Source organism: Megalops cyprinoides, chromosome 19 (genome assembly GCF_013368585.1).
Source record: "Megalops cyprinoides isolate fMegCyp1 chromosome 19, fMegCyp1.pri, whole genome shotgun sequence".
Lineage (NCBI taxonomy): Eukaryota > Metazoa > Chordata > Actinopteri > Elopiformes > Megalopidae > Megalops > Megalops cyprinoides.
The window spans coordinates 12,993,630-13,019,480 of NC_050601.1; the positions used below are offsets into that span (position 1 = coordinate 12,993,630).

At 44.6% G+C, this 25,851-nt stretch overlaps 2 protein-coding genes across 3 annotated transcripts in view; both read left to right on the plus strand.

Moving 5' to 3' along the window:
• Positions 1-372: 372 nt before the first annotated feature.
• On the plus strand, positions 373-7,251 carry amdhd2 (amidohydrolase domain containing 2). The gene is made up of 11 exons (XM_036553089.1): positions 373-1,294; positions 1,852-1,988; positions 2,270-2,409; positions 2,835-2,889; positions 4,696-4,908; positions 4,997-5,085; positions 5,283-5,427; positions 5,734-5,841; positions 6,039-6,107; positions 6,373-6,474; positions 6,770-7,251. Exons 1-11 carry the CDS (start codon positions 1,212-1,214, stop codon positions 6,841-6,843), a joined length of 1,215 nt encoding a protein of 404 aa, XP_036408982.1. The 5' UTR covers positions 373-1,211; the 3' UTR covers positions 6,844-7,251.
• A 2,394-nt stretch (positions 7,252-9,645) lies between these two features.
• Positions 9,646-25,851, plus strand: part of LOC118794807 (calpain-15-like) — a 46,611-nt gene continuing 30,405 nt past the window's right edge. The window contains exon 1 of one of the 2 annotated variants that reach the window (XM_036553085.1): positions 9,646-10,108. Coding sequence is in view for 1 of the 2 variants with exons in the window: in XM_036553086.1 (XP_036408979.1) it covers positions 21,485-21,660 (176 nt within the window). In the remaining variant the exon portion in view is untranslated. Of the gene's footprint in view, positions 10,109-21,283; positions 21,661-25,851 lie in introns of those variants that run through there. The other variant, XM_036553086.1, reaches the window with a different exon arrangement.

Genomic DNA, 25,851 nt, shown 5'->3' on the forward strand with positions numbered 1-25,851 from the left:
TTGTTTAGCCACCCCTGTATAAGTGCTACAGTCTTGCTTAAAGCAGTAAGATTCTGCAGACGTCAGGCTTTGGTGCAAAATAGTGTATGAATGGACATCCGCTATTCTTCACTCTTATTAAGCATCCTGCTCTGTGCTGTCCGTGGTGAGCTGTGATTTCTTTACATTTAAGAGGGTAGGTGCCAAGAATGAACTGATGAAGGCTAATAGCAGCATTACTTAATTTCTATGCGGTAAGAACGAGTCTTTTAGATAGTTGCCTTAGCCATAAAGACATGGGGGACCCGGTGTCTTCCCTCCAAGAACAGGTTATCAAGTACACACCTAAGGACTCTGTATCAGATAAGAATTGAATAGTATATAAAATACAATGCCACGAGGGTTAAAGTCAACTATATTGCAAGCATGGGTTGATTTGGTATCAGTGTTATCTGATGCATTTATGTCACTGAATTGGTTTGCTTTTGATTACTTGTTAGCCCCATGCTAGGTAACCAAGAGGCGGACAGTGTCCACACCCTGCTATTTCCTGGACAATCTTCCCTCAGGTTGTAAAGTGCTGATCACAGGCTGGGAGAAGGGAAGTCATTTTAATGGCATTTTACTGTAATACCATGCAGTGTGTGTATTCAGTATGGTGGCAAGTCTCCCTTGTTCCACAACATAGGAAGTGTGTGGCAAGTCAACTTTGAATTTTAGAAACCTATGCAGTATAACTCACATTTTGCAGCTTTCATCCACTCGAGCAGCTAGATATTTACTAACGTAATTCAAGCTAAGGACCTTACTAAAGGCTACAGCAGAAGCACTGCGCTGGGAATTGAAGCTTTGCTTTGAACTGAAAACTAAATCAGGGTAACAAGTCCAGGTCCTTATCAAGTACGTCATACTGCAATCAATGAACACATGCTTTAAAGTGTAGACCAAGCATTTCAACAAGGATTGCTCTTTCTGTCTACTAATTAAAGCTCCAAATCACTACTACCTGGAAGTGAAGGTTTTTTTTTTTTTTTTCTCCCCAAATTTTTTGCTGAGTGTTATACTTCTCTAAATTTTCAGATGTAATGACGCTGAACTTCAAAGACAGTGCTGTGTCTGTAAACCATACATTGGGATTCAAATGATGTTGATATCCACAGGATAAATGAGCCTTATTTTTTTTATCAGTGTATCTTATGTGTTGGACAGGGTGAGCCACACTCTTCGGAAATATGCCTTCCAACAAGTCGGTGTCAGAGGCACCGATAACACAGTTCATCAACTGCAGGATACTGAAAGACCATAAGCTGCAGAGGTTTGTGCCAAAAGGTTACCATGGGTACCCCTGTGTGCTTGGTGTATGTGGACGTTTGTGGGGGTTATGACCTTGTGCTTAGTGGTGTAGTGATATAGAGCAGAGCCTGTAAGCCAAAAGTTGCTGGTTCGATTCCCAGGTGAGCCACAACCATTGCAGCCAGCTGTGTAAATGGATAAGATGTAAAAATGCTAAGCTATGTAAGTCGCTCAGGGTAATAGAGCCTGCTAGGCAAGATTTAATGTGCTGGAGGACTAAGCGCAAGCACTGCTTTTAGTGGAATGTGAAGTATAAGGGAGTGCAGCGAGTTTACTTTCAAATCTGCTATTTTTGGCATCACTGACTATTTATACACGTGTCTATGAAGGCATTCAATATTGTACACCTCTTTTCTAGCTTGGCCTTTTGAAAGCTTTCGATCAGGAAGGAGCAGGTTCACTTCACTCGTTTTACATGGCTGCCATCAGCTGAAATCAGTATCATGCTATCCTGAGAGTTTCTATCAGCTAATGAAGGTAAATGTTGGAAATTTCATGTTTTGACTGCCTTTGCCACAGGGAGGACCTGTGGGTGCGTGAGGGCAAGATTCTGGACCCAGAGAAGCTGTTTTTCGATGAGGAGGGGTTCGCAGACATCAGAGTGGACTGTAACGGCAGGATCATTGCCCCGGGTTTCATCGACGTTCAGATAAATGGTGAATCCCTCCGCTCTTAAAATGTGTACAATATTAGCCTCTATCCCTTGCTTGGTTCAATATCAGTACATAGAAGAAGGAAGAAATGCTTTAAGAGATGCCTGTATTATAAGCTTGGTAAGTTCTAACCAGTGGTGGGAGACAGAGGACTCATTTATACTTCAAAAGAATGGTTCTGTGATTGACATCACCTAACTGCTCCAACCCATAATGGAGTTCTTGAAGCCCAAGTGTTCTACCGCTTGTAGTGTGCTAAATCTTCAGCTGCATTTCTTCAACAGGAGGATATGGGATTGACTTCTCTCAGGCAACCGATGATGTCAGTGGGGGAGTGGCCCTGGTGGCAAAGAAGATCTTGGAACACGGGGTCACCTCCTTCTGCCCCACACTCGTCACTTCCCCTCCTCACATCTACCACAAGGTTCTTAAGATGAGGATTATCATTCTAATCGTAATTACTATTGTGATATAGTGCACTGTAGTGGTTAGGAAGCTGAACTTGTGGGGGTTGCTGGTTCAAATCCCTGTTGTGCTCTTGAGCAAGGTGATTAACCTGAATTATGCTAAACCACCTAAGTGTGTAGCTGTAAAAAGTGTAATAATTTTTAAATGTAACATATCTATGAAGAAAACCATCTGTTAATAATAATATAATGTTAATAATAATGTAATGTAAAAATAACACCATTACTGGAGTGTGACAAGTTGTAGTGTCCCGATTTGTAATGATTAGTAGTATATTGTTAATTCAGTTACCTGAATGAACAACATAGCAGTATGTTGTATGGAAACTGCAAGTTACTTTAATGAACATGACAGTTGGTAAGTGATGCTTCTTTTTTTCAGGTCCTCCCAGAGATCAAAGTTCATGATGGAGGGAAGGAGGGTGCAGGGGTTCTGGGTAAGGGGCTAGTATTTATCAGTTTTGCTCTCTGAGAAACACAAAGATGAAGAGAAAAACAATTCCTAGCTTAACACTTGAATGTAAGATGTGGCGAAGAGAAGATGAAAACTGAATCCATTTTATTCAGAGAGGAACTGTCAGATTTTGCTTTCAGTATAATATAATAGCTGATGTCATTGTCTGAAAGGGGACTTTGTCACCCTGCTCCTTCAGTAGTGGGGTAGAACAGGAACAAAGGAATAACTGTCCCAAGGAAGCATTACCCAGTCAATATCATAAAGACAAAGCAAGGCCATTTGTTAACTCCCGCTCTACAGGTAACAGCGAAATAGGGAATATTTACAAAGACGACCATTGCTAAACAGTAAGACATATGTAACAAAAAATAACCCACAAATGGACAAAACATTTTTCATGTTAGTACATTTATTTTACCACTAGATGGTGAAATGGAGATTCACTAATGCAATGCATGAACAGTACCTTTTAATGTTTCACCACTATTAGTATTTGTAGGGTAGCCTCCTGTTGTGCTCTCCCCATTGTATCTGTACTAGTACATACCATCCTTATACCACTATACCCTATAAGTTTTCTTATCCTAGTTACTTTTTTGGGTACACATCTCCGCTGTAAACCCGCAATCACTGCACAAAGATTGATGTAGAGGCAAGTAAGCCATTTTTCATGCACATCAAATACATATAACACAACACTAGTTACATATAATAAAAAATAAACTTTTTAGACATATGTTAATGCTCTGTGTAAAATTGAAATAAGTGTGCCTGTAGTAAGACCTACTCTTTCTTTTCCATGTTTTTGGTAATGCTGGATCTCTCCAACCCAGGTAAGTCCGTACTGTTGTGTCTTGATAATTGTACTTATGTAAGCTTCAAGACTTGATGATGCTACATATCACAGACCAATAGTGTTGGTACAATAAAATATGATTTTATGTGCAATATTAACATAAAAATATAAACCTGTTAATATCCAACTAAGAGGCAAACGAATGCGAAAACAAGCCAGAGTTAAGACCTGATTTAAAAGAATCAATTGTAGCTGCCCCCCTTACATGGCATGGAATTGAATTCCAAAGCTGAGGTGGAGAACACATCAAAGCTCTGCCCTCTCCCTCTGTTTGACAGCTATTGGATCATGGCTATTAGATCAGAACTTCCTAAACGTAAAAACACAGCTGGGAGCATAAGGCTCAATCACATCCTGCAAGTACAAAGGCCCTAGTCAATGAAGGGCTTTGTAAGCAGCGAGTAAGATCTTAAACTTGATCTTGAATTTAATAGAGAGCCGATGCATCGATCTAAGAGCAAGACTGATATGCAGTCAGCGGCATGTGTGAGTGCTGAGTAAGCACCTTGCATGCTGCACTTTGGAATAGCCGTAGCCACAAAGGACAAAGCATTACAGAAATCCAATCTAGACAGTGAAAAGGCATGCACCGAGGTTTCAGCACCCTTTACAAGCAAGGCCGATCTCAATTTAGCCATGTTATGCAAGTGCAAATAAGATGTCTCGCCCGCTGAGCTGATAAAAATACCCTGGCGCACTTCAGAATCCATTTTGGCTTCCAGGTTGTTTACAGTTTTTTTTTTTTTATCGTTCCAGGAAATTACTGTCGAAGGGGATATCTATATGGGGCAATTCAGTCAAGCTTTGCTTAGAGCTAACCAACAGCACCTCTTGTTCCTTCCATTTCCCAAAATAATATTAACACCTGACAGGTCAGTAAATCTGTAGGTTATTGTTCAGGCTCAGCAGTTTCTCCTGTTCCCTACACAGGAGTTCACTTAGAGGGCCCCTTCATCAGCCTGGAGAAGAAGGGGGCACACCCTGAGCAGTACCTACGCAGCTTCCAGACAGGGGGCGCTCAGGACCTGCTGGAGACCTACGGGCGGCTGGACAACGTGAGCATCTTGACGCTGGCGCCGGAGCTGCCCAACAGTCAGTCGGTCATCCGAGAGCTGACGCAGAGGGGCATCACTGTCTCACTAGGTGGGTGCTGGAGGGGAAACGGTCACGGGAAGTGAAGTTCTGTGATTTATTCGGAGATCGGATGGTGAGCGTTTTGCTTGTCTTCCAGGGCACTCCGTGGCCAGCTTGTCTCAAGCGGAGGAGGCGGTGCAGCAGGGCGCCACCTTCATCACACACCTCTTCAACGCCATGCTGCCCGTGAGTTTAGCGCTCATGGTCACCTTATGCACCTGTCTCCTGCTAATTGAGAAAACACAGCATGTCCTAATTACAACACAGCCTCATTAGACTACTGTACAGTAAAATTGCATGGTTACTAACCCCAGTCTGTCTCCAAGAGAGTCAAGGTGCATCTCTGTAAAAACCATGACTAACAAAACCTGGTTTCCTCTCAGTTTCACCACAGGGACCCTGGCATTGTTGGTCTCCTGACTAGTGACCAGGTGCCACCAAATCGCACCGTGTACTATGGGATGATTGCCGACGGCATCCACACCAACCCCGCTGCCCTGCGGATTGCTCACCGCGCCCACCCTGCAGGTGACTTCTAACACATGTCTCCCATCATCCTCAGCGGTCGCAGCCATCTTCGTGCCGAGACTTTGCAGTATGTCACAGCGGATTACAGTGTAACGCTGCAAGTCAGTTTGTGTGAACTATTATGCGAGTGCTGACTGTGTTTGTTTGGAAGTGTGCTGTCATATATTATACCATAACGATGACCATAACGATAACCATTTTTCTGGGATGATTGCCTTGTAAATGTGTAATTATTTTCTTAGTTTACACATGTTTATTGTGTAAAGTAGCTTTGTTTTGTAAGACTGCCACTCTCTGTGCTGTCAGGCCTAGTGCTGGTGACGGATGCCATCACAGCCATGGGCCTGCCACCTGGACGTCACACATTAGGCCAGCAGGTCATCGAGATAGAGGGTCTCCATGCGTATGTGGCAGGTAGAGGATCTTCTGATTAACTTAGCATCATCCATGTTGCATTTATTGTAGTCATTGTACATGAAATGGCCCAGTATTTCATTACAGTGGTGCGATTGCTCAGGCTTGTTTGCATCGTTTGCATCCCATGAAGTGTCCCTTGAAATGTGTGACAGCTTAGCACAGTGAATAATTGAAATGTCCTTGTTTCCATCAAGGCACCAAGACGCTGAGTGGCAGCATTGCCACCATGGACATGTGTGTCAGGCACTTTCGGCAGGCCTCTGGTGAGTGTGCTCTCAGCATCCCTGTGTGTGTGCCTCTGAGTGTACTCTCAGCATGTGTCTGAACGTGCTATCAGCATCCTTGTGTGTGTGTGTGTGTGTGTGTCTGTCTGTGTCTGTGTGTGTGTGTGTCTGTGTGTATGTGAATATGCTGTCAGCATCCTCGTGTGTGTGTGTGTGTGTGTGTGTGTGCGTCTCTGAGTGTACTCTTTTCATGAGTGTGTGCCTCTGAGCATGCTCCGTCTCTCACCGAGCTGTCTCCTGCCAGGCTGTACTGTGGAAGCTGCTTTGGAGGCTGCCTCCCTGCACCCTGCCCAGCTCCTTGGCATCAGCAACCACAAGGGCACTCTGGACTACGGCACCGACGCAGGTCAGTCAGCAAACAGCACCATTTGGGTGAGGGGGGGGGGGGGGGGGGGGGGCTCTCTTTCTGCACACTGTATTCTGGGAGCAAACCTGGGCTTGAGCGATTTCTCAAAGTGTCTGTGTGTGTGTGTGGCACGGAGAAATAAAGGAGTTTATTTAGGTATTAGTGAAAGCGAAAGTCACAATGAAACCTTGAAAAGTATTAGAGAAATAGCGCGTGGTCCGAAGTACAGATGTATATGTGTGAACATGAAACTCAAATGTTTCCTCATTCCCTCTCTTCCGTATCCCTGAGACAGACTTTGTCCTGCTGGACGATGCACTGAATGTCAAATCTACCTACATTGCTGGCCAGCAGGTGTGGAAGAAGTGACGTCCAGCTTTACCTCAATCATCCACAACGTCCAAGAGCATGTCACTGGAACTCCAAGGCGAGGAGTAGACATGATTGCATGTGTGGCCACCACATAACGCACAACTGATTGTGTGCCTTGTGAGAACGGCTCGGTCATTTATGCAGGGGATTCATTGAGCCATCATACTTTTCAGGCATACTTTGTTGACATGAATTTAAAGTTCTGGTGTATGTGACTGTACCCAGATGTTTCACATTTTGTTAATGAGTGGGAATCATAAGAATAAGAACAGAGCAACATTCCTACATGATTGTGAAATAAGGATGCAATGAGGGAAATGTTATGAATTTTTTTGAAAATCCATTGAAAATGTTCCAAGAACGTATTGGCATGAGACAAGAAACTGCACTCTGGGAAAGAATGCATTGGCAGGTGTTATATTATTTTTCTTTTCTTTTTTCTCTTATTTTCCTTTTTTTTTTAATTAATTGTTTGAAAATCAGTTATCTCCTAATTTTTGTAATATGTTTGACAGAAGGTAAGGACTTTGAAAATAGGAGAGAAATTATGGAATATTGGAATATTGAAGCAGTGGTCAGAGGAGAATGGAAGTGAATGTTTCAGTTGTTTTAGCATGTATGCCAAATGAATGGTTTCATTATTTCTTTGTGGTATTGTGACAATGCATCTAATTCTGACATTGTTCTTAAAAGAAAAACTGGTGTGCAGTTTGAATTTATTGCAATATAGGCATTCATCTGGAAATGTTGAACGCTGTTGTGGCCAAGTTATTTTTGTATTTCATATAAATCTTGTAACCAGCCTTTCAGCTTTTGTTTCTTTCTGAAGTTCATTCTTTTTTCATAATTGACATCATTTACAACCTAAACATATCCCAACAATCCAACTGCTACAAGGAAAGGATGGAAGTATCAATTTGACTGCAAGTGTAGTTTGTAGTATTGTGGCAATGTGTGCAAAATTAATATAGAACTATTTTAAAGGAAATAGTACACAAGCACTGAAGAAAAAGACATTCTGAATGCATTTGAAGATGTACATTGCACACACATGCCTTCAAGATGAAAATGTGCATTGGAGATACATGATGTTTAATGATGATTGATTAATCGATCAGTTAATTTAAGATATTTCACATGTGAAATTTCATTGCTAGCCAACCAATTCTGGTTAATTCCCTGGGTGCAAATTAGGTTAGAGGAATTTGTTTGGTTTCACATTGTGTAAAACAGATCTGTTTTTTGACCCAGTAATAAGTCTTATAGTTTCCATACTTTGCTACAGTTCTCAACCTGTGCAGCTCAGAATTGCTTCAATCTTGTATTATAAAACTTAATTTTCTGACTGAGGCAGTTTTCTTACTGAGAGCAAATCAGTTACTTTGTTGTGTTAACAGAAGAGAATTAACTTACAGATTGAGGTCCTTGGGAGAGGGGTACCAATCAGATGTCTATAATTTCCCCAAGCTTCAAATTATCCCCCAGCGTTCAAATGCTGATTGCTAACAAAAGGCAAGATCAATTGTTGTTGGTATGTGTGAGGTCAGTCAATTACTGACATTTGCTATTGTTTCTTGGACTGCTTATTTGCAGCAAAAAAAACAAAAAAACAAAGTTAAATGTCGTTCTACAAATTCCATTGAGTTGAGACTACAGAGCTCAACTGTGAGCACACCTCATGTATCCTACTGTACGATAGGATGTGCAGGGGAGAAAGATGAGGTGGTGGAGGAGGAGGCGGTGGAGTATAACTGGATGTATTACATATATGGCAGGTACGCCATCCAGCTGCAGGTCGTAGGTTGGCGAGTGTCATTCTACAAACAAGGTGAAATGGAGTAATGGAAATGTTTTAGCAAGGTTTTACACTTCAGTTTCAATTTTGATGTCTATAATTTATTACTTTCACAAAAGCATGCAGATACTCTACTCTCCAGTGGATGTAGAACATATTTCTGAAATCTAACATTTTCCGTGGCAGCACCAATAATGGCCTCCAACTGTGAATACAAGGATCATGCAGTGATAATGCTATGCCATCTGCTTTTAATAACAGCCCGGGCAATTCTCTCCTGCCGCCAGTATGTGGCACTACTTAGCCGCAGAGTTAGGCTTTATGACAGTGGCAAAGTGATCAGTGGAGTAAAGAGCGGCCGTTATCAGAGTAATAGCGGGAGAGGAAGCTATAGGTGAAAATATATATTTTTAACACCCGAATAAAGTAGACACAGAGCTGTAGAGCAAACGTGAAAATATCCGTCATAGGCTGGTAAAATAGCGACGTTTGTTGGCTTGCTAAGAGTGGATTTTCTTAAAACTTAAAACTGGTTCATTAAGAAATGAAATGGCATGATAATTAGACTTATATCACCTCTTTGCTTATACGCTGGCAGCAGGTCAATACAATCGTTCCGCAGGTCTAAAGATCTACTGATTTCTTGTCATTTGGACGGACACTGATGGTTACATGATATATACAACACATACTGCTTGTTCGTTCGCAGAACTGCACTTGTCTTGGATTTGATATCCCTATATGCGCTACTTGTTGGAATATATATTTACGTTACCGTATCCATACTATATTATATTGGTGGATCTGCGCAGCGGCTGCTCTAAATTGACGCTTGTCACCATACAGAATGTGGTGGGTCTGCACAGCCAGTAAGGCACTGTCAACCTTTTCCGGATATTTTACCTCCTATCCCTTTTGAATTGTGCACAATGGGAAGTGTAGTTTATAAGAACTATTCTCGAACCTCCGCTACGAATTCAACGGAGGTCAAACCCTGACGAAATGGGCTATATGTCTCGGGGGCTGCGTTGACTTCGTAAATATGATTCTCTTTCTCTTTCTCGTAATTCCCCTTCCTGGACGTGCTTGGGGTGAAGTAGTTTCAACGTAATTCAAAAAGGAAAGTCGGAGGGGTTTCAAGGAAAAGCTGGCAGCTAGTTAATAGACACGACCCATAAAATATAGCTAGCCAAGCGTCTAGCTAACATTAGCCGAATCAAGTCGGTCGTTGCTGGTTAGACTAACGTTACATGTATTGGTGCGGGACAAACCCGATGGACCACAGATGAAAAGATTGCACATTTGGAAGAGGAAAAGTTAATACCCTAGGCGGCAACCCAAGTCAAGCTGTCACTGGTCCTTCCAACATCGTCAGTCCAGCTAGCTAGCTAGTCAGTCGCTCCTTGAAAGCTGAGATATTAGCTAGCTAGCTGGATAGGAAGCTGTATCAGTGTGCCATCCTTTGAGGTAAGGTTCTTTCGGTCTATAATGTGACTGTGGTGTGCGATATTTCATTCATTGGCTTGCTTGTTAAGTAACTAATGGTAGAGGGGTTTCTGGCTAACAGGTTGTCTATTTTCTTTCATAGGTAGCTTGCTAATGTTTACCCGAAGAGTTATTTTGGCATAGCCACTGCTAGCTAGCCAGCTAACTTGCTAACTTGCCTTGTTAGCTACGTAGCTAACCGGTGCTACAGTAGTAACCAAAAACCTCTTATCCTTAGGCGTTGGTGTGTGTATGTTCCATGTACGTGGCTGGCGCTAATTTAATGAGCTAAATGTGTTGAATAAGTTAATGAGTTGAATGAGTTCAACGTCTTTTTTCTCAGTTCAGTGCAGTACTAGGTAGCCACAAGAGTATGGTCAGCGTGTAGTTAGCTGTTTTAAAAGCTTGTCTTTGTGATACCTTGATTCTGGCTATGGTTGTATTTTGAATTTCTTAACAATGTTGTCCAACTGGCTAGGCAGCTAACAAGTGAAGTCATTTCACGTGGTTATTGTCACTAGGAAAAGGCTGTCATCTGCATAAAACAAAGTGTTCATTAGTTTTGTTTTCATTGCAACTCACCTTCCTTTCTTGAATGTTACACTGGTGTTAGTAGTCAGACAACAACTGTTAACAGCTTTTCAAGACACTTGTGCGAAGGTAGGCTGCAGTTAATGGAATGTGGTGACATGAACCGCTTAGGAGATTTGACATTTTATTGAAATTATACCTGCAACATTGTGTTTCCTTGATTTAGTTGTAGCCACTACAGCAGTAAAAGCTATAGCTATGTTTTATATTTTTTCACTATTCATTTTCATAAATTAGAAATGTACATACACTGTGATCCTTTTTTTTATTAAAATATCCTTATCCCTTTCTGTTTCTCTCTCTGTGTCTTTCTCTTTCTCTTTGTCCCTGTCTTTGATCTCTAAAAAAAAAATAGACCAAATCTAGTTTCTGTTATGATGAGTCTGGTTTTTGAAGAATTCACTGCTGCCTGTAAATTTCACCGTATTGGTAAATTCAGTTGGTGAAAGTGAGCAATGTTAGATCTTTCATTCATGTCAATATCTGCCTTTCAGCAAAAGTACAGCTTGAATGAACATCAGGGCTGTCAGGATTTACTCAGTATGATTATGAGCGTTGCATCTTACACGTTTGTTGCAAAAATGAAGTAGAATCTCTTCCGATGAATTTAGAATACCAAATTCCAAATCACCCTGGGAACTCCCATAAAGAGGCTGCTCTCCAATGCAGCTGGGCTGTATACAAGTGTTTTTCAGCAGTTCTTTCCCAATGCAACTCGCAGGCTGCTTGCCCGTCTGTTGAAGGTATAACAGACTCTTAATTTAACTGACAGACATTGCCTCTTTGATTCCACCAAAAGGATTGCTGTCACTTTCCATCCTTTCTCAGCGCCATACTGACAACCTCACAGGCATCATTAAGCAGCAGGCCCGAACAAAAGCTGGGTCGCGGGAAACCCTAGACATCCACTTCTTTTAAAGTTACGTTTATCTTTGAATGTACTGGTGGAAACTGAGACCAAGGTAAATTGGAACGCTCTTCAAACTGTAATATTTCGAAGCCTTTGTCTAAGACTGATAAACATTCCACTCTTCCACCCCGCCTCCCTGTTATCGGGCTCTTTTACCACAGTGGAAGTTTCCAAGAGGAAGCTATGCTGTGGACGGGGAAGCCCGCGTTTGATAAGAGTAGGGACTGGGCAGCACTGCTTAAAGTCAACAATGATACGAGTCTCCACAAACACCGCATGTCTAGGGCTGCTGAGGTCAAAGCTGTAAGATTGAAGGTGGTGGAAAGTCAGTCACAGCAGCTCTGAAATGCTGTGATAAAGGTTAAAGTTATGCAGTTTGGATCACTGCAGGTCTAGTGACTGATGGTATGGGCATTGCTCTTAGCCGGGTCTGTACCCGCACGTGTTTGTGTGTCTGCACTCTGAGCTGCCTCACTCAAGACGCTGCCGTCTGAGGCTCCCGGATCCAGCTGTCAGTGTTTGACGCGCTCTGTGTCTGAAAGGGGACAGGTGGTCTCCTCAGCAGAGAAGTTTCTGTGCTAGTCTGTGTGTGTGTGTGTGTGTGTGTGTGTGCGTGTGTGTCTTCATTCCGTCGACATCAGCCCCAGCCTGCCGCTTCAGGGTAATATGAGTCTGTGTGAAGTGAAAAGTCTAGTCTGCCGTTGCCAACTTCCATAACAGAAGGGACAGTGTGTTGTTCTGACCTTCAGCTGTCAAGTGCTTGACTGCCTTTTTTAAAAAAAATAATGATTTAGGCCAAATCTAGTCGATTTTAAAATAAATTAATTGAACTCAAACCTCGAGAGACAGGTGTACAGGTAGTGTTGTCATCTTTAACTAAGTGTTCATCCGAGCAGAAAAGGCCTTCGCAATAAGACAGCATTGCTGAAATAAGGCAGCACCTCTCCTCGCTTCTCAGGGGAGCGCGGGCAGATGCTTGCGGCACAGTGTGGGAAATTAGGCCTACTTGGCTCGGGCCTCCGCCGCTTAGTCAACATCACTGCTGGGCAGCCGTGACTGATGAATGGGCCCTGTCTTGCCAAAGCTGGCGGACTGCGCGGGTTTGCCCCGACATCTAAGAGCAGCATTTGTCTTAGCTGAAAGCCCCAGTCTGAGCGGTTCTTTCGCTAAGTGATGAGACTGCCTGCAGGAAAAGAGGTAGAAGGATGTCGTCTGCCCTGCCTGCCTGCTCGCTCACGCAGCCTTGTGTGAGTCAGAGGAGGACTGTGAAACGCGAGCAAAGGTATCTGGGATTTCCAAAAAACTCAGATGCCAATTTACGGTCCGCAGTCCAACAGCTTGGTGAGCTGGATTTTTTTTTTAAAAAAGTTCTTACGGAGGAGTTTCGATCCGACGGGAGATGTGCTTTCCCCCTTCATCCTGTGATGTCTCCTGGTACGGCCGAGCAGAGACGACCAGATGTTCTTTTCTCCTTTATCTTAGTTTCGTTCACACCCACTCCTCGGCCCGATGTGGGGGTACAGAGATCTGATGATTCCAAATGTGTTCCTTTGGTGGTGGTTGCGTGTCCTGTTTTATGTGACATGTTGTATTACACAGACTGCTTGTGGATGCTCGCGCTCGCACGCACCAGCCGATGCCGTTTCCCGGGTAGCTGATGCCTGTCAGCCCCATCAGTCAGCTGTTGTAAAAGGAGACATGTGAGAGCATGCCCAGTGGTGAGACCAGGGCCCCATGCTACCAGCCTCTTCACATCACTGCTAAGGAAAACACAGACTGTGTTGCTGCGTAGGAATAAGGGCCAAGGCATTTCATGGTGTGTTGCTAGTGTAGAGCAAGCAAGGCCAGCAGCTAACTTTCCTACAAACAACTATTTTGAAGTACTCTCAAGCTGTGAGCACGTGTTTGAACTTGCTAATCAGAGGGTAAATCTAAGAAAAATACTGTAATCAACCTAAGAGCAGGCATTTTTCTAAGATTAGATGTTTGCCTCACTGATTTCTGTGTTGGTAGATTGTTTATTATCGTAGAAATATGAACACTCAATTCCACAGAAATTGGTTGAACGTGCCCGTGTTACCAAGGGCATCCACAACGGTTTAAATAATGTGAAGAATGTGTATCCGTTGCCACGTTGCATTCTGCATTGGTACAGCCACACGTCTTGCGCCTGTGTGTGATGTGTTATTATGTGAAGGTAGGTTGAGAGTTTCAGAGTTTCTCTTCCTTGTGACCCGCAGGGTAGAGTGGTGAAATCATGCGTGTGTTATAGTCTTCCTTTGGTACAGTACACCAAATGGAGATGAGTGAAGACTGTCCCCTCCAGGTGCAGAGAGATGCTTAAGGCTCTTTCTACACTCATGCACAATGCAGTGTTTTCTGTGCGGTGACAAGCAGTCATGATGGGCCCTTGAGCCCTAAGAAACACGACAGCAGTTGAGAATTCAAACTGAAATGTGTAATCGGGGTTAGCTTCTGTGATGGCGGGAGCTGGCCCGGCGTGTTTTCAGTGCCTGTAACGCGAGAACGACCCTGATCTCAACCCGCACCTCGCAGCTCAACAATGGAGGGGGGAAACGCAGCGATCTCCCGTCCTCCCAGTTTTTGCTGGCTCAGCATAACGGACAGGAGGCGCAACCTCAGACAACCTCCTTCCAGGGCCGTAATGAATAACATCTGGATCGCTGTCCGCTCCGGGGGTACTCGCACAGGCACGATTTTTTTGCACTTCGCTTTGTGCTTCGCTTTAAGGCTAAGTCGCTCCTTTATTCCGGTTTCGGTGCTAGCGCTGTACTTTTTCCTTAAATCATATGAACGGGTTCCTTTTGCTTTTTGGGCCTGCGCTGATAGGCTGTGCTTGCTCTGCTGTCTGGAAGTCCCAGATCCGTCAGAGAGGGGAAGGCTGGCTCAGGGTGGCTGATGCAGCTCAGCGCTCTAATGAGGCTTTGCTCTGCCGGCTGAGGCCCAGTCAGGAGGCTGCTTACAGAAAGGGGATGAGGACTGAATCTGCTGTAGGATCTTTGTTAGGATGAATGCAGAGCGGTCAGTCTGTAGAGCTGTGTTCATTTAGCTGTTCTCCTTTTGAGAAACCTGTGCAACAGCAAGAAGGAGTTCATCCTTGCTGTTTTAGAAAATTGTAAAGACTAACCCCCCCCGCCCTGCATATTGGTCTATGGTTGTCCTGGAGAAAACAGTGGTATTTCTGTGAGAACAGCGGGTAACACTGGAAAACAGCAGTCTGACATGTAGCCGTGTGTCACCACTTTTATGAAAGCCTGTGCTCATGGGTAAAAGCGGTTTTATGTTTGCTTTCAGAGGAGATTTGGCTGAGCTAACCGAGGCAGGAATTGCACTGTAAACAGAGACGGTATGGTTTGACTGAGTTTGGATTCAGAGAAGGGGATTCAGTGGAGGCTGTGGCAGCAGTGGGTGGAACAGCAGCTCAGGTCTCAGTCAAGATGACTACAGTTCTTTTCTCTTGCGCTGGTTTTTAGAACATCCTCTGCTCCACAAAAGAAAAAAAAACAGATTTAAAAATGCATGACGTCCAATCATTTGTCATGGTTTGGCTACAGGTCCTCTAACTTTACTGAGTGCTAAATATTTAAACAAAGCTGAGGATACAGCTGATGCTGGTACAAGAATGTGGTCTAATTTTCACTTTTATTTTTGCTTGTCTCTCCTCTCATCAAGGAAAGACACTGTTGATAGTTGGTCTTATTTTGACCCATGTTTTAATATGGCAGGGTAAGGGTTAGTGTGAAAATGACTGGTGCAGTCCTGTGTGTGTGTGTGTGTGTGTGTGTGTGTGTGTGTGTGTGTGTGAGTGAGTGAGTGAGTGTGTGTGTGTGTGCGCGCCTGCACGTGTGCGTGTGTTTGTGTGTGCACACGAGTGTGTGCACACATGTGCACGCACCCAGTTGTGTGCCTTTGTGAGGCCGTTCTGAGGACAGTAAAAAATTATTGTTGGCTGACAGTGCCGCAGACTTCCCGAACCAAAGGAGAGATTTGCGTGGCTATGCTGAAGGACAGCATTCCATTTCCTGCCAGTAAAGAGCGGTGTCCCTCGGGGCCCTGCTGCTCACTCCTGCCCTCCCTCCCCCCCTCCTTATCGCTTTACCTCTCCCTCCCGCTTCCCTGTGCTTTGCTGCTCAATTTAAGACATAAATGTAAGGAAAGGGGAGTTTGCAGAATGCAAAGGGACAACTGAATGGTGATGCGTCTGAGTCCACCCCCAGTGACTGTGTAGATGAGGCTGTCCCGATGAGGGGGACAATCTACCAGGGAGGGAAAAAAAAAAAAAAAAGGATCAGTGGGATATCTCATCCCTAACTGTGAGGACACTAGGTGTATTCATTCATGTCTGGAATCAAACATGGTAACCCTGAACCGAAACCCGTCTTCAAGCTGCGACAAATACAGCCAAGCTGCAGAACTCAGCGCGTAGGGGATTGGAGGTTTTGGCGTTTGCTGTGGGAGCTCGATTCTGTTCCCTTCTGTGTGGCTGCCTGTGAAGGTGTTTTTTATTCTGCCAGAATTTTGATCTTTTTCGGAGCCCCTCTCCTCAGAGCACACCATTAGCGTGTCCTGTTGGGTGTGGGGACATTCTCTGTAATACTGTGTGTGCACCAAAGCTCACTTTAGGAAAAGGGTGTGTGTTCAGTGAAGCTTCAGAGAAAGACTCTGCCAGCTAAAATACAGTAATAACGAAAACATCCTCCCTTAAAAAAAAAAATTATATTTATGTCTTTGTACCATATCATTCTATAACCATAGATTGCCAACTGATATTATATAATTATGGCACACTAAGAGGTATGAGCTGTGGTGAAATCTTCTTAAGGGAGAAATATCTTGTAACTTTTTATACCTCATTAAGAACACAAGTTCTTATATATAGCATGCCATGCACTCCTTTTTTTACCAGTTGGCAGCTGTATCAGGATGTACAGTTGAGTTTAATAACCACAAACCGTTTTAGCATTGTGGTATCAGACACGAGAATCCTTTTCTGTGTACCCCTTTGTGTAGACCTTGTTCTTAGTCATTAATTTATCCAGGGGGATATCTTGAACTTTAATGAATGCCATTTGCAATGTGGCTTCCTCTGGAGCTATTCTGCATAAGTGCCTTTCCTTAAAGTACAGGTCCAACAGCAGCATTCCGGAAACGATTTTATCCCATAGCTCTCTAGCCAGCATGTCAGTGCCTTAAACCCACCGCTCTTTATTGGCCATGTGATTGCATTTCTTTCTTCTCCTGTCCCACACACAAGACAGCTGTGTAAGTAGCTATTTCTGCGTTTCCCTGTGTGACTCTCCTTTTACATAACAACTCAGATCCATTAAAGTTTTAACTTACAAATTGCTTATGAAGTATGTGAGTTTGGTTAAATATACTGGGTGCTGTAGCTTTTAAGAGTCACCTACGATGCATGCATCAAATTTTTCCTGCAGCGATTTCAGATCGCCCCAACGGGTCAGGGGAATTAGAGGCAGCTGTCTGATTGATGTCTCCTAGCTTAGATAGGGATCCTGCTCACTGATGTATAGATCATCTTGATGTCAGGATGCAGGCCTGTTCTGTCAGATAGACTCCCATCACACCCCATCCCCCCCCACACACACACACACCGCCGCTCTCTCTTCCTCCTCCTTCTGGTCATAATCTCCGCGACATTCGACCTGAATGTTTCGAACGGAATGATACTGTCGAGCAGTGCCCACAGATACGTAGGCTATTTACTCTGTTGTCAAAATAATAACATCTTAACTTATGACTATGGACTGCAGGTGCTGTCACTGAAGGAGTAGGGGCGGGGTAGTGGGGGCGGTGCCATCATAGGGAACATTATTAATGTGAGGTGGTGCAGGCTCTGGACCGATCAACAAAATGAGTCAGAATTGGACTAGATGACAGGATTAGAAACCTTCTTGGAACCTACGTCTGTCCGAAACACCTCCTACTCCCGCCCTCAACATTTGCAGTCTTTTTTCTGCATACTCATTTGGCAGCTCAAGTTCAGTAGCTGAGTATTTGCCCAGCTGGATGTTTTAAAAGGGGTATAAGCATGACTGTCCTCATTCTGAATAGCCGGGGTTGCAAACACGTTTCTGAGTGGTGCCGTCAACAGTTGCAAAGGACGTAATGACAAGGCAACACAGTGCTGTGCATGTACATTTGTATAGCCTTGGCATCTCTCCTATGGGTCCTATCTCTGTGGGTTCAGGTGCTTTTTTTGGAGAGGAATCAAGAGAAACTGTCCATGAAGAGGGCAGATCTGTCAGGCCTCTTCCTCTGGTGTGCGCAGTGCTGACAGGCAGTATTGAGTGGGGCACTGCACCGAACTGCATTCCCCAGCTGTCAGAATGTGTCATGTACCCGTTGAGTTTTGGAAACCAAAATTATCAGTGATGCATGCATTACATTTTAAATATTTAGGCCTGTGGTCGGATGTGTCCTTTTCCAGCGCAGCCCGTTATGTTTGAACTGAGCACGGAAAGTGCAGCAAGTGTATAATGTGTTTTGTGATTTTTTTTTCCCCCCCTTGCTTGTGATTGGACTCTGATCGAGGAGGTTATAAGAGCCACTAGTGGAACCGCCACTTCATGTGCACACGTGTAATTCAATTTCACAGCGTGCTAAACCCATTTGCCGCTCAGCTCTTTGTGGGCCCACTATCCACCATTTCCGCGTGCGCTGAGAATTGCGCTTTAAGATTGTTTTTATAAACACATTTTGGGAGAAAAAAACAGATTATGTTAGCTCACCAGTCTACATGAAGGCTTTTGGATTATTAATATTGGCTAGTTCTTTAATCCGGGGGGGAAAATTAATCTCTTCATGCGTGCGCGGGGACCGTACAGAAGATGGGGGTAGCCTACACGGAAGTACGGATTTTGTTTTAACGTAATTTCTCGTGAACCGAAGCTTTTGATGTCTGATTTGACCTTGTAGCCTCACGTTACCGACGTTGTCATATTAATCAGTATTACAGTATGGGGAATGGGCAGATACTACGTGAGCGGCAGCCCCCCCTCCTCCCAACTCCGGTTTGTCTTTCTAAAATCTGCCTGCGCGCATGCGTGCATCTGACTCGCAGCAATCCGCTGGAAGGAACAGATTGGATGGGCTCTCGCTGCACTTATTTTGAGAGGAGAAAACTGAACCCGTGGATAAAAAATAGAATCATAACGCCGTGAAAAGGAACCGCTGTCCAGACAGTCGTAAAGTATCGGGATGGAGCGCCATATGAAGGGCAGTGTGTTTCTGGACCTGCGGAAGGGGCCGAAGTGGGAATATATCATAATTTGTACTGCTCAGCATCCCGACTACTGAAAGCAACTGTGAGAAGAAAGTACAAGGCTGTATCAGGCAGACGAATGCAAAATTATTGGAATAGCACAGCAATAGCGGGCAATTGAACGATTGTTTTAAACAGATTGTCGCGAGGATTACTTGAATTTACATTTTAAAAACTATACATTTGCATACATGACATTTTCTCAACTAATGAGTTACTGGAAATTGTCAAACCCATGAACAAGGTGGACGGGTTATTCCGAATCCGATCTAAAATTTACCGTCCCGGATCTATGTCTTTATTCGGGTAAATATTGAAATATATTTTTATTAAATATATTTTTTTATTTTATTTTTTTATTTTATTTTATTTCATTTTCAATTCTTATTTAAATTTTCCTTCGTATTCGTATATGGTGACATTTGCTAATGCAGTATTGTCATCGTTTGCCAAAACCTGCTGTCAAGCTAGGGCTAGTGTTGGCACAAATTGGCCGTTGAATGCTTGCTGCATACTGAGAAAATTGATTGCCGTTTGGTAAAGGTAAGGTATTTCTGTATTTCTGAAAGTCGTTATTACAAACGACACAAACTTGTCAGTGAAACTGATGCCTGTAGATGGAGCTGGGCATTACCTTCGTATACTTTTTTTTTTAAATACGCGGAGAGTAATTTAATATTAACACGCTGTGCGGCTGCAGCAGCTGGCACATACAGTATTCAACTGTTCTGCGTCCTGCGCTGTTCTGGGGAGAGTTGACACACACCCACGCAAACACTAGCCGGCCCCCGGTTTGCGTGGGTAGACCGGCACAAAGTCGCACGCTTAAAGATAATATTCTCAAATGTACAGGCGACTAGGAAGACGGAGACCGCATAGCTTTGGTGAGAAGTTACAGGTTGCATATACGCGTCTTTTGGTCTTCATTTGTGTCGTTGGTTAAGTGTCTTTTGTGTTTAGGCAGTGTTTGAAGTGCCCTTCATTGCTCTCCGCCCAGTCACAGTACTACCACTTGTAGTGGGATTTCTGTTAGGTCTTTTGCGTGGGTCATGGAGGGCAATCTGCGCAGTGATTCACAAGCGCAGTTTAATGTGATCGTGCGATTTTAAATCTGAAAGTGTTGGCCGTAGCGAACAATGCCAATGTCTGGCTAATACTCAGCGCAGTTTAACTTCAGAGCTTCAGGTTTGTAATTCTTTTGTCGAAGTTGTCGTTACCTACTGTGATCTCACGGTAACTGCAGTATTATGTAAGTAAGACAATGAATGACTCGACATTGCATGAACTTTCCATTTTGTTGTCTGCAGTTGTCTGCTTTCATTTAGACGCGTTTACTCTAATTCATGTTTAAATAAAGACGGAAATAACTCCTCACTGACGTCAAAAGCGAGTTTTTTTAAATCAGTGATGCTGTCCACCGTCCTGTAGCAAAATGTGTTTTTTTCCATGCAGACAGGCTCCGATTATAAGTGATCAGAAAGCAGGAAGTCTTTTATTTATTGTGGTTTGGAGACGCCGATAATATGTTGTTTGAGTTTTAAATAGGAGTTTCTGATCATGTCGTGTTTTCTTGCGATGAATTAAGTTTTGCTTGTTTGGCACCGACATTTAAATCTTGTGCTCTTTGTGCATTTGGCGTTGTTCTCGCTGCGACCGCAGTTAAGATTGTGTATGTTCCAGGCAGCCCGTCAAAGACTGAAGGAACCGTGGCTCAAGCGTACTGACACTCCCTCATCCTGGCCTGGACAGGGGAGGAACACTGGAAGCACCAGAAGAAGAGGAATGAAACGTACCGTGTAAAGTTCACTTTGATCCTCCCAGCCAGTGTTACGCAGCCCATTGTTTCCCACAGCAGAGCAAATACAGCAGCTATCAAACGGCCGACAAGGATGTGGCTTTATGTTCAAATGTACAAGCCGGACCAGTAGTGCAAGGCGGAGGATTTCTTTTTTGTCTAATAACGTTACATTTGAAAGACTCGCCTATCCTAAGTCAAAGGTCGTCCGGTGTCTAGCATGACGTTCACCACAGCCACGTCTCAGCCTGGTCTGTGTTGAGGCTAACGCTTCTCCTGGCTTTTTGAGATCGGGGCAGCTTCAGGAGTGAGGAGGGGAGATGCGGGGCCTGTGCTTGGATCCTCGCTCAGCGTGCACCTGGCACTATCTTTATCTTTGCAGAGGGGAGACCAAGCGGACTCAGTGAGATCGTTAACCTTTGGCGTTTGCGTGCTGGACTGCAGCTCGCCTCCGGGGCAGCCCAGAAGTGACTCCACCCTTCACATTTGCGCATTTCTGGAGGTCTTCTGGAGCACGTGCAATAACAGACAAAAAAAAGAAAAACTTGATTTGTTTTAAAAAGGACCTTCTTTGTAAATGCAAATACCCTGGAATGCAGTATACTCCAGCCTCAGCGTGACCGGGAGCTCCTGAGCCGGCCGGCCGTTTCGCCTCATGCGTTAACAAGGCTTCCTGCGTATGGTGAGACTTCGTGATCACTGGTGCGTTAGCGTCCCCCCCGGGGAGAGAGGTCTCTGACACCCTGTAACCGCGGAGCGATGGGCAGCTCGGCCTCCTCCCTCACTGCCGAGACGGAGTCAGACCATGGGTTCCGCAGCGCCCCGTACTCGTCGTCGCCCCCTGTGGGCTGGCTCAGGAACAGCCACAGCAGCCCGGTGTGGGGGACCACCTTCATCTCCCGGCAACAGCAGCCCGCCCCCCTCCGCGAGCGGAGGTAAGCTCCAGGGTTCACCGCAGCCCGGGATAATGCAATAAGCTTCACCCACCTCGCAAGTGATGTGTCTTCCCCACCGGTCAGCGATGCTGTTTCCCTCAAACAACTGTGCATTAGGGTCTATTTTAGGACTCATTGGCAGGTCTGTCCGTTCCCTCATTGGCTGATCTCCCGTAGTGTACATCTCCACTTCTGAGCACACGGAGCAGAGAACACTAAGTGGGAAAACAGTTCAGGCTAATAAATGCAGTGTAACATCCAACCAGGGGGCTAATAATGTGGTGCAACACAGTATTTCTAAAATAATCCGTTATCATCTTTGCACAGTTGTTTAGAGGAAAAGAAGTTCTTGGCCACCACTTTGTCGCCTGATGTGGGTCATCTTCAAGTGGATTCTGTATTTTGTCATGTCACCTCACAAATTTGATATGGTTACCCTTCAGGAAGAAGCAATGAGTGTGCTTTTATGTGTGTCTGTGTGCGTACCTGTGTATGTGTGTGTCTGTGTGCATGTCTGCATGTGTGTACCTGTGTCTGTGTCTGTGTGCATGATTCTAATACCCATCCATTTTGTGATTTTATAACTAATGGGGCTGAACACTAGATACACCCATATTCTTTCTTTCTATACCTAGTAAGTATGTTCAGAAATGCAGAAAAACTAGGAGAAGATCAGTTTATCTTGATTTTTATCAGTGTGTTCCTCTTTAAGAAAAGTCAAGCCAGGCGGTGTCATGAGCCACTTACTATAAAATGTTAGCAATGGAAAAAAAAGCAATGCTCCATAACAATATGATTAATATTTAATTTCAGCTCTGCAGCTGTGAGCGTGGGGTTGGGGGATTGATAGCCAATGCTGTGACATTCTGTCTCTTCCTCTGGATGCACGGTGCCCCCCCTCCCTGACTGTACGCTGCATTGAACCGCAGACCAGACTGTCTCTACCAAGGCTGTGCTAGGCTCAGTAATCGAATCGCTGTTGCAGAAAGAGCACCGTGAAGAAGTTCATTAGAGCTCGGTGTGCTATGTGGAAATGTTTAGAAATGTTACCAAGCCTGAAATGATTTAGTTGTTAGACCGGAAACATAAACTAAATGTGTCATGTGACGCTAGCTGTAAAAACTCACTAACACGTAGCTTATCACCACATTTTGCAGACATGGCAGAAATATAAAACTCAAATTGTATTGACCCATGAAGGGTTTTGGGTTGGGTTACATTACATTACATTATTGGCATTTAGCAGACACACTTAGCCAGATTGACTCATGTAGGTTACAGTTTTCACATGGTACCCATTTATACAGCTAGATAATTACTGAGGCAATTCTGGGTTAAGTACCTTACCTAAGTACAGCAGCAGTGTCCCGATGGAGAATTGAACCAGCAACCTTTCGGTTATGAGCCTTGCTCCTTACCGCTATGCTACACTGCTGCCCCGGGTTCTCTTTGATGGGGAAGATGGCCAACTAAGTGTGATCATTTCCAAATTACAGAATGTGGACAGCATACCTGCCTTGAAAATCAGCTTTGTGCACTCAAATGGGTTTCCATTACTCCCCCTTCTCTGCTGTCCTCTGCTGTGCTTCTCTTTGTTGAGGAGATAATGGGAATTTACCATCGCTGGACCCTTCAAAGACATCAGAACTCGGTTCATTACTGTTATTTAAGGAAATTTCATAGCTCATTTTCTTTTTCAATCCAGTCGCTCACCATTGAAATGAGAGAGTTAATGGTTGGGGAGGTGAATTTTGGCAAGGAAAGTTTTGAGGTCATGTCTTGGGAGGGGCCGTTACAGCCTCGTTATACTCTTTAGAAAAATATTTAACTTGAATTGCATAAGTAAATCTTTCACTGTATAAACGAATAATATTTCCTCTAGGCTCTGTGAGTCACCTTGCGAGAGCGGATGTCCGTATGGGGCGAAATGATATAAGACAGGGTGGTGTGTGGGTAATTGTGAGCATCGTCTTTTAATGCGCCTCTGTTAAGATTGCACTCTGTCCTCTGGAAGGCAGAAGGTGAGCTGATGGAGGGAGCAGATATTTATTGCTGAGTCACAGTATGAATTACCGGGCCGTTTGTTCATTATTGCTGCTGCGTGCACTATTAGATGACTATATGATGAAGGTCATTATTTATTCAGGCTTCGCTTCCCGGAGATTTTTATTCATTATTTGTCGGGGGCCGTTCCTATCAGGAGTTTATTTTTGAAGTGCCCTTGTAGTAGCGGAGTGCCGGAGTTGGTGTGTGATAGAAGTGGCTGTAGATCGAACAGGGCAGGTTAGTACACAGGCTCCGGGTAGAATTTTGTCTTTTCTGAGGCGGTGATTCCCCGTCCGTTACAGTGCGGCGGTTGGAACTGGGCCACGCGACTCCTGTAGACGTGTGGCCCTGCATTGGTAGTAAATGCGGTACTGAGGTCTCACAATGCAGGATATCTTTAATTCATGGAAGGTGTGAGAGGATGACAGACGGCTCTGTATCAAAGCTTACCGCGGGACCTTTGTCAGGTGATCTGCTTTCCGCCGCCGCCTCCATCTGTGACAATTCAAATAGGACCGAGAGGGGCCTGGCGCAGAGTTAAGCAGCAGGGAAAATAGGCCCTCGATGAAATATAGGAACTTGTAAGGTGCTGTGGGTGTTCTCAGGATATTTCGTGCCAGAAATGGAACTCCCTGATTGTTGCAGAAAGACTCTTCTGCTGTGTGCATCCCCATAGCAACAAGCCTCAGTCTCTGTCACCAATCAAACGTTGGCTGCTGTTAGCTGTACACACACACACACACACTCGCGCACGCACACACACACAGACACACACACACACACACACTTTTTCCATTCTAGTGAAATTGGGCAAGCCTTGCCTAGCTGATAGAGCATGAAATACAGAAACAACAGATTGTTCTGAGAACTGGTTCAAATTGAACTGATTGATTTGAACAGTTAGTATCCAAAGTTTAGCTCCTGAAAGCAAACCGCCTTGTCCCCTCTGCAATCGATCTCCACTGCTGTAGCAGAAAATGGATCGCGATGTGAAGGCGCTGCGCAGATGTGTCTCCAACCATTATTGGCTTGTTGCAGGGGTACGGTGAGGTCATCCCCACAGAGAGTACTGTAATCACATCCCGCTGTGATACCAGCACGGCATCAGGTGGAAAGGCAGCAGCGCGCTGAGGCCGGCGGCGTTGGCCGCGAAGTTTACCGCGAAAGCTGCGAAAGCCGCGAAGCAGGCCACCCGGTGCCTTTAAGAGCGGCCGGGCTCGCCGGAATCCGCAGGTTTGCTCGTGCCTCAAAAGACAATTACAGCCGCGCTGCTCTCACCCGGTCTTTAATTAAAAACGACTGCTGTCAGCTGCGTTTTATTCCGTCGCCAAAAGAACGCCAGCTGCACCGGCCGTCACCGCGGTGCCTCCGTCACCTCTGCATCGCAGACCAATGTAGGGAGCCCACACTGAAGAGGAGACTCTACCTCCCACCTCGCAAACAGTGACTCTGATTTTGAGCTCGCACGCGTGAGCGCTAAGCTGAGTAAGCTGTGACTCCGTCTAGAGTCACGCGTGCCCGGTCAGTATCCTAATAAATACCACGTCCAAGAGGAGTGCGTAGTCAGCGGTGGCGCCCACGCTTGCTTTCTCCACGCAACAGGCACGCAAGTCTGACATTTGTGATTCAGTGCGTCATGATGAATTGGTGGAGAACACCAGACGCATTTTCTCTCTCTCACTCTCTGTACAGTATATTAGCCTACACGCTCTGATTATTTCAGGGAGAGCAATGACTTACTCCGAATGCTGTTTATAAAAGCATACTTATGGCCTTTTGTCAGTGTTGCATTAGGACTTAACGGGGGATACACCCCTACCAAACACTGAGTCATAGCTCGGTTTGACCACGGTTCAGTTTGGATTTTTTGTGCTTGCATCACACTCGGTTTTCACACCGTAGGTCATTTACAGCCACACTAATATTTGTATGCTAGCTTCTCATTTTACTCCTAAACACAGGGGCAAAATGAACATCCTCTCTTCAATAAGTCATACGTGTGTTTTGGCATTAGGCCTAGTTGTGGAAAATAGAAGGGTATTTATTTGGTAAGTAGAAGCGTGTAGGTTTGAAATCTGGTCGATGCTGTGGTACCTTTAAGCACCGTGCGTGCTACGCCAGAGCTTCCACATGGAGTAGTGTGCG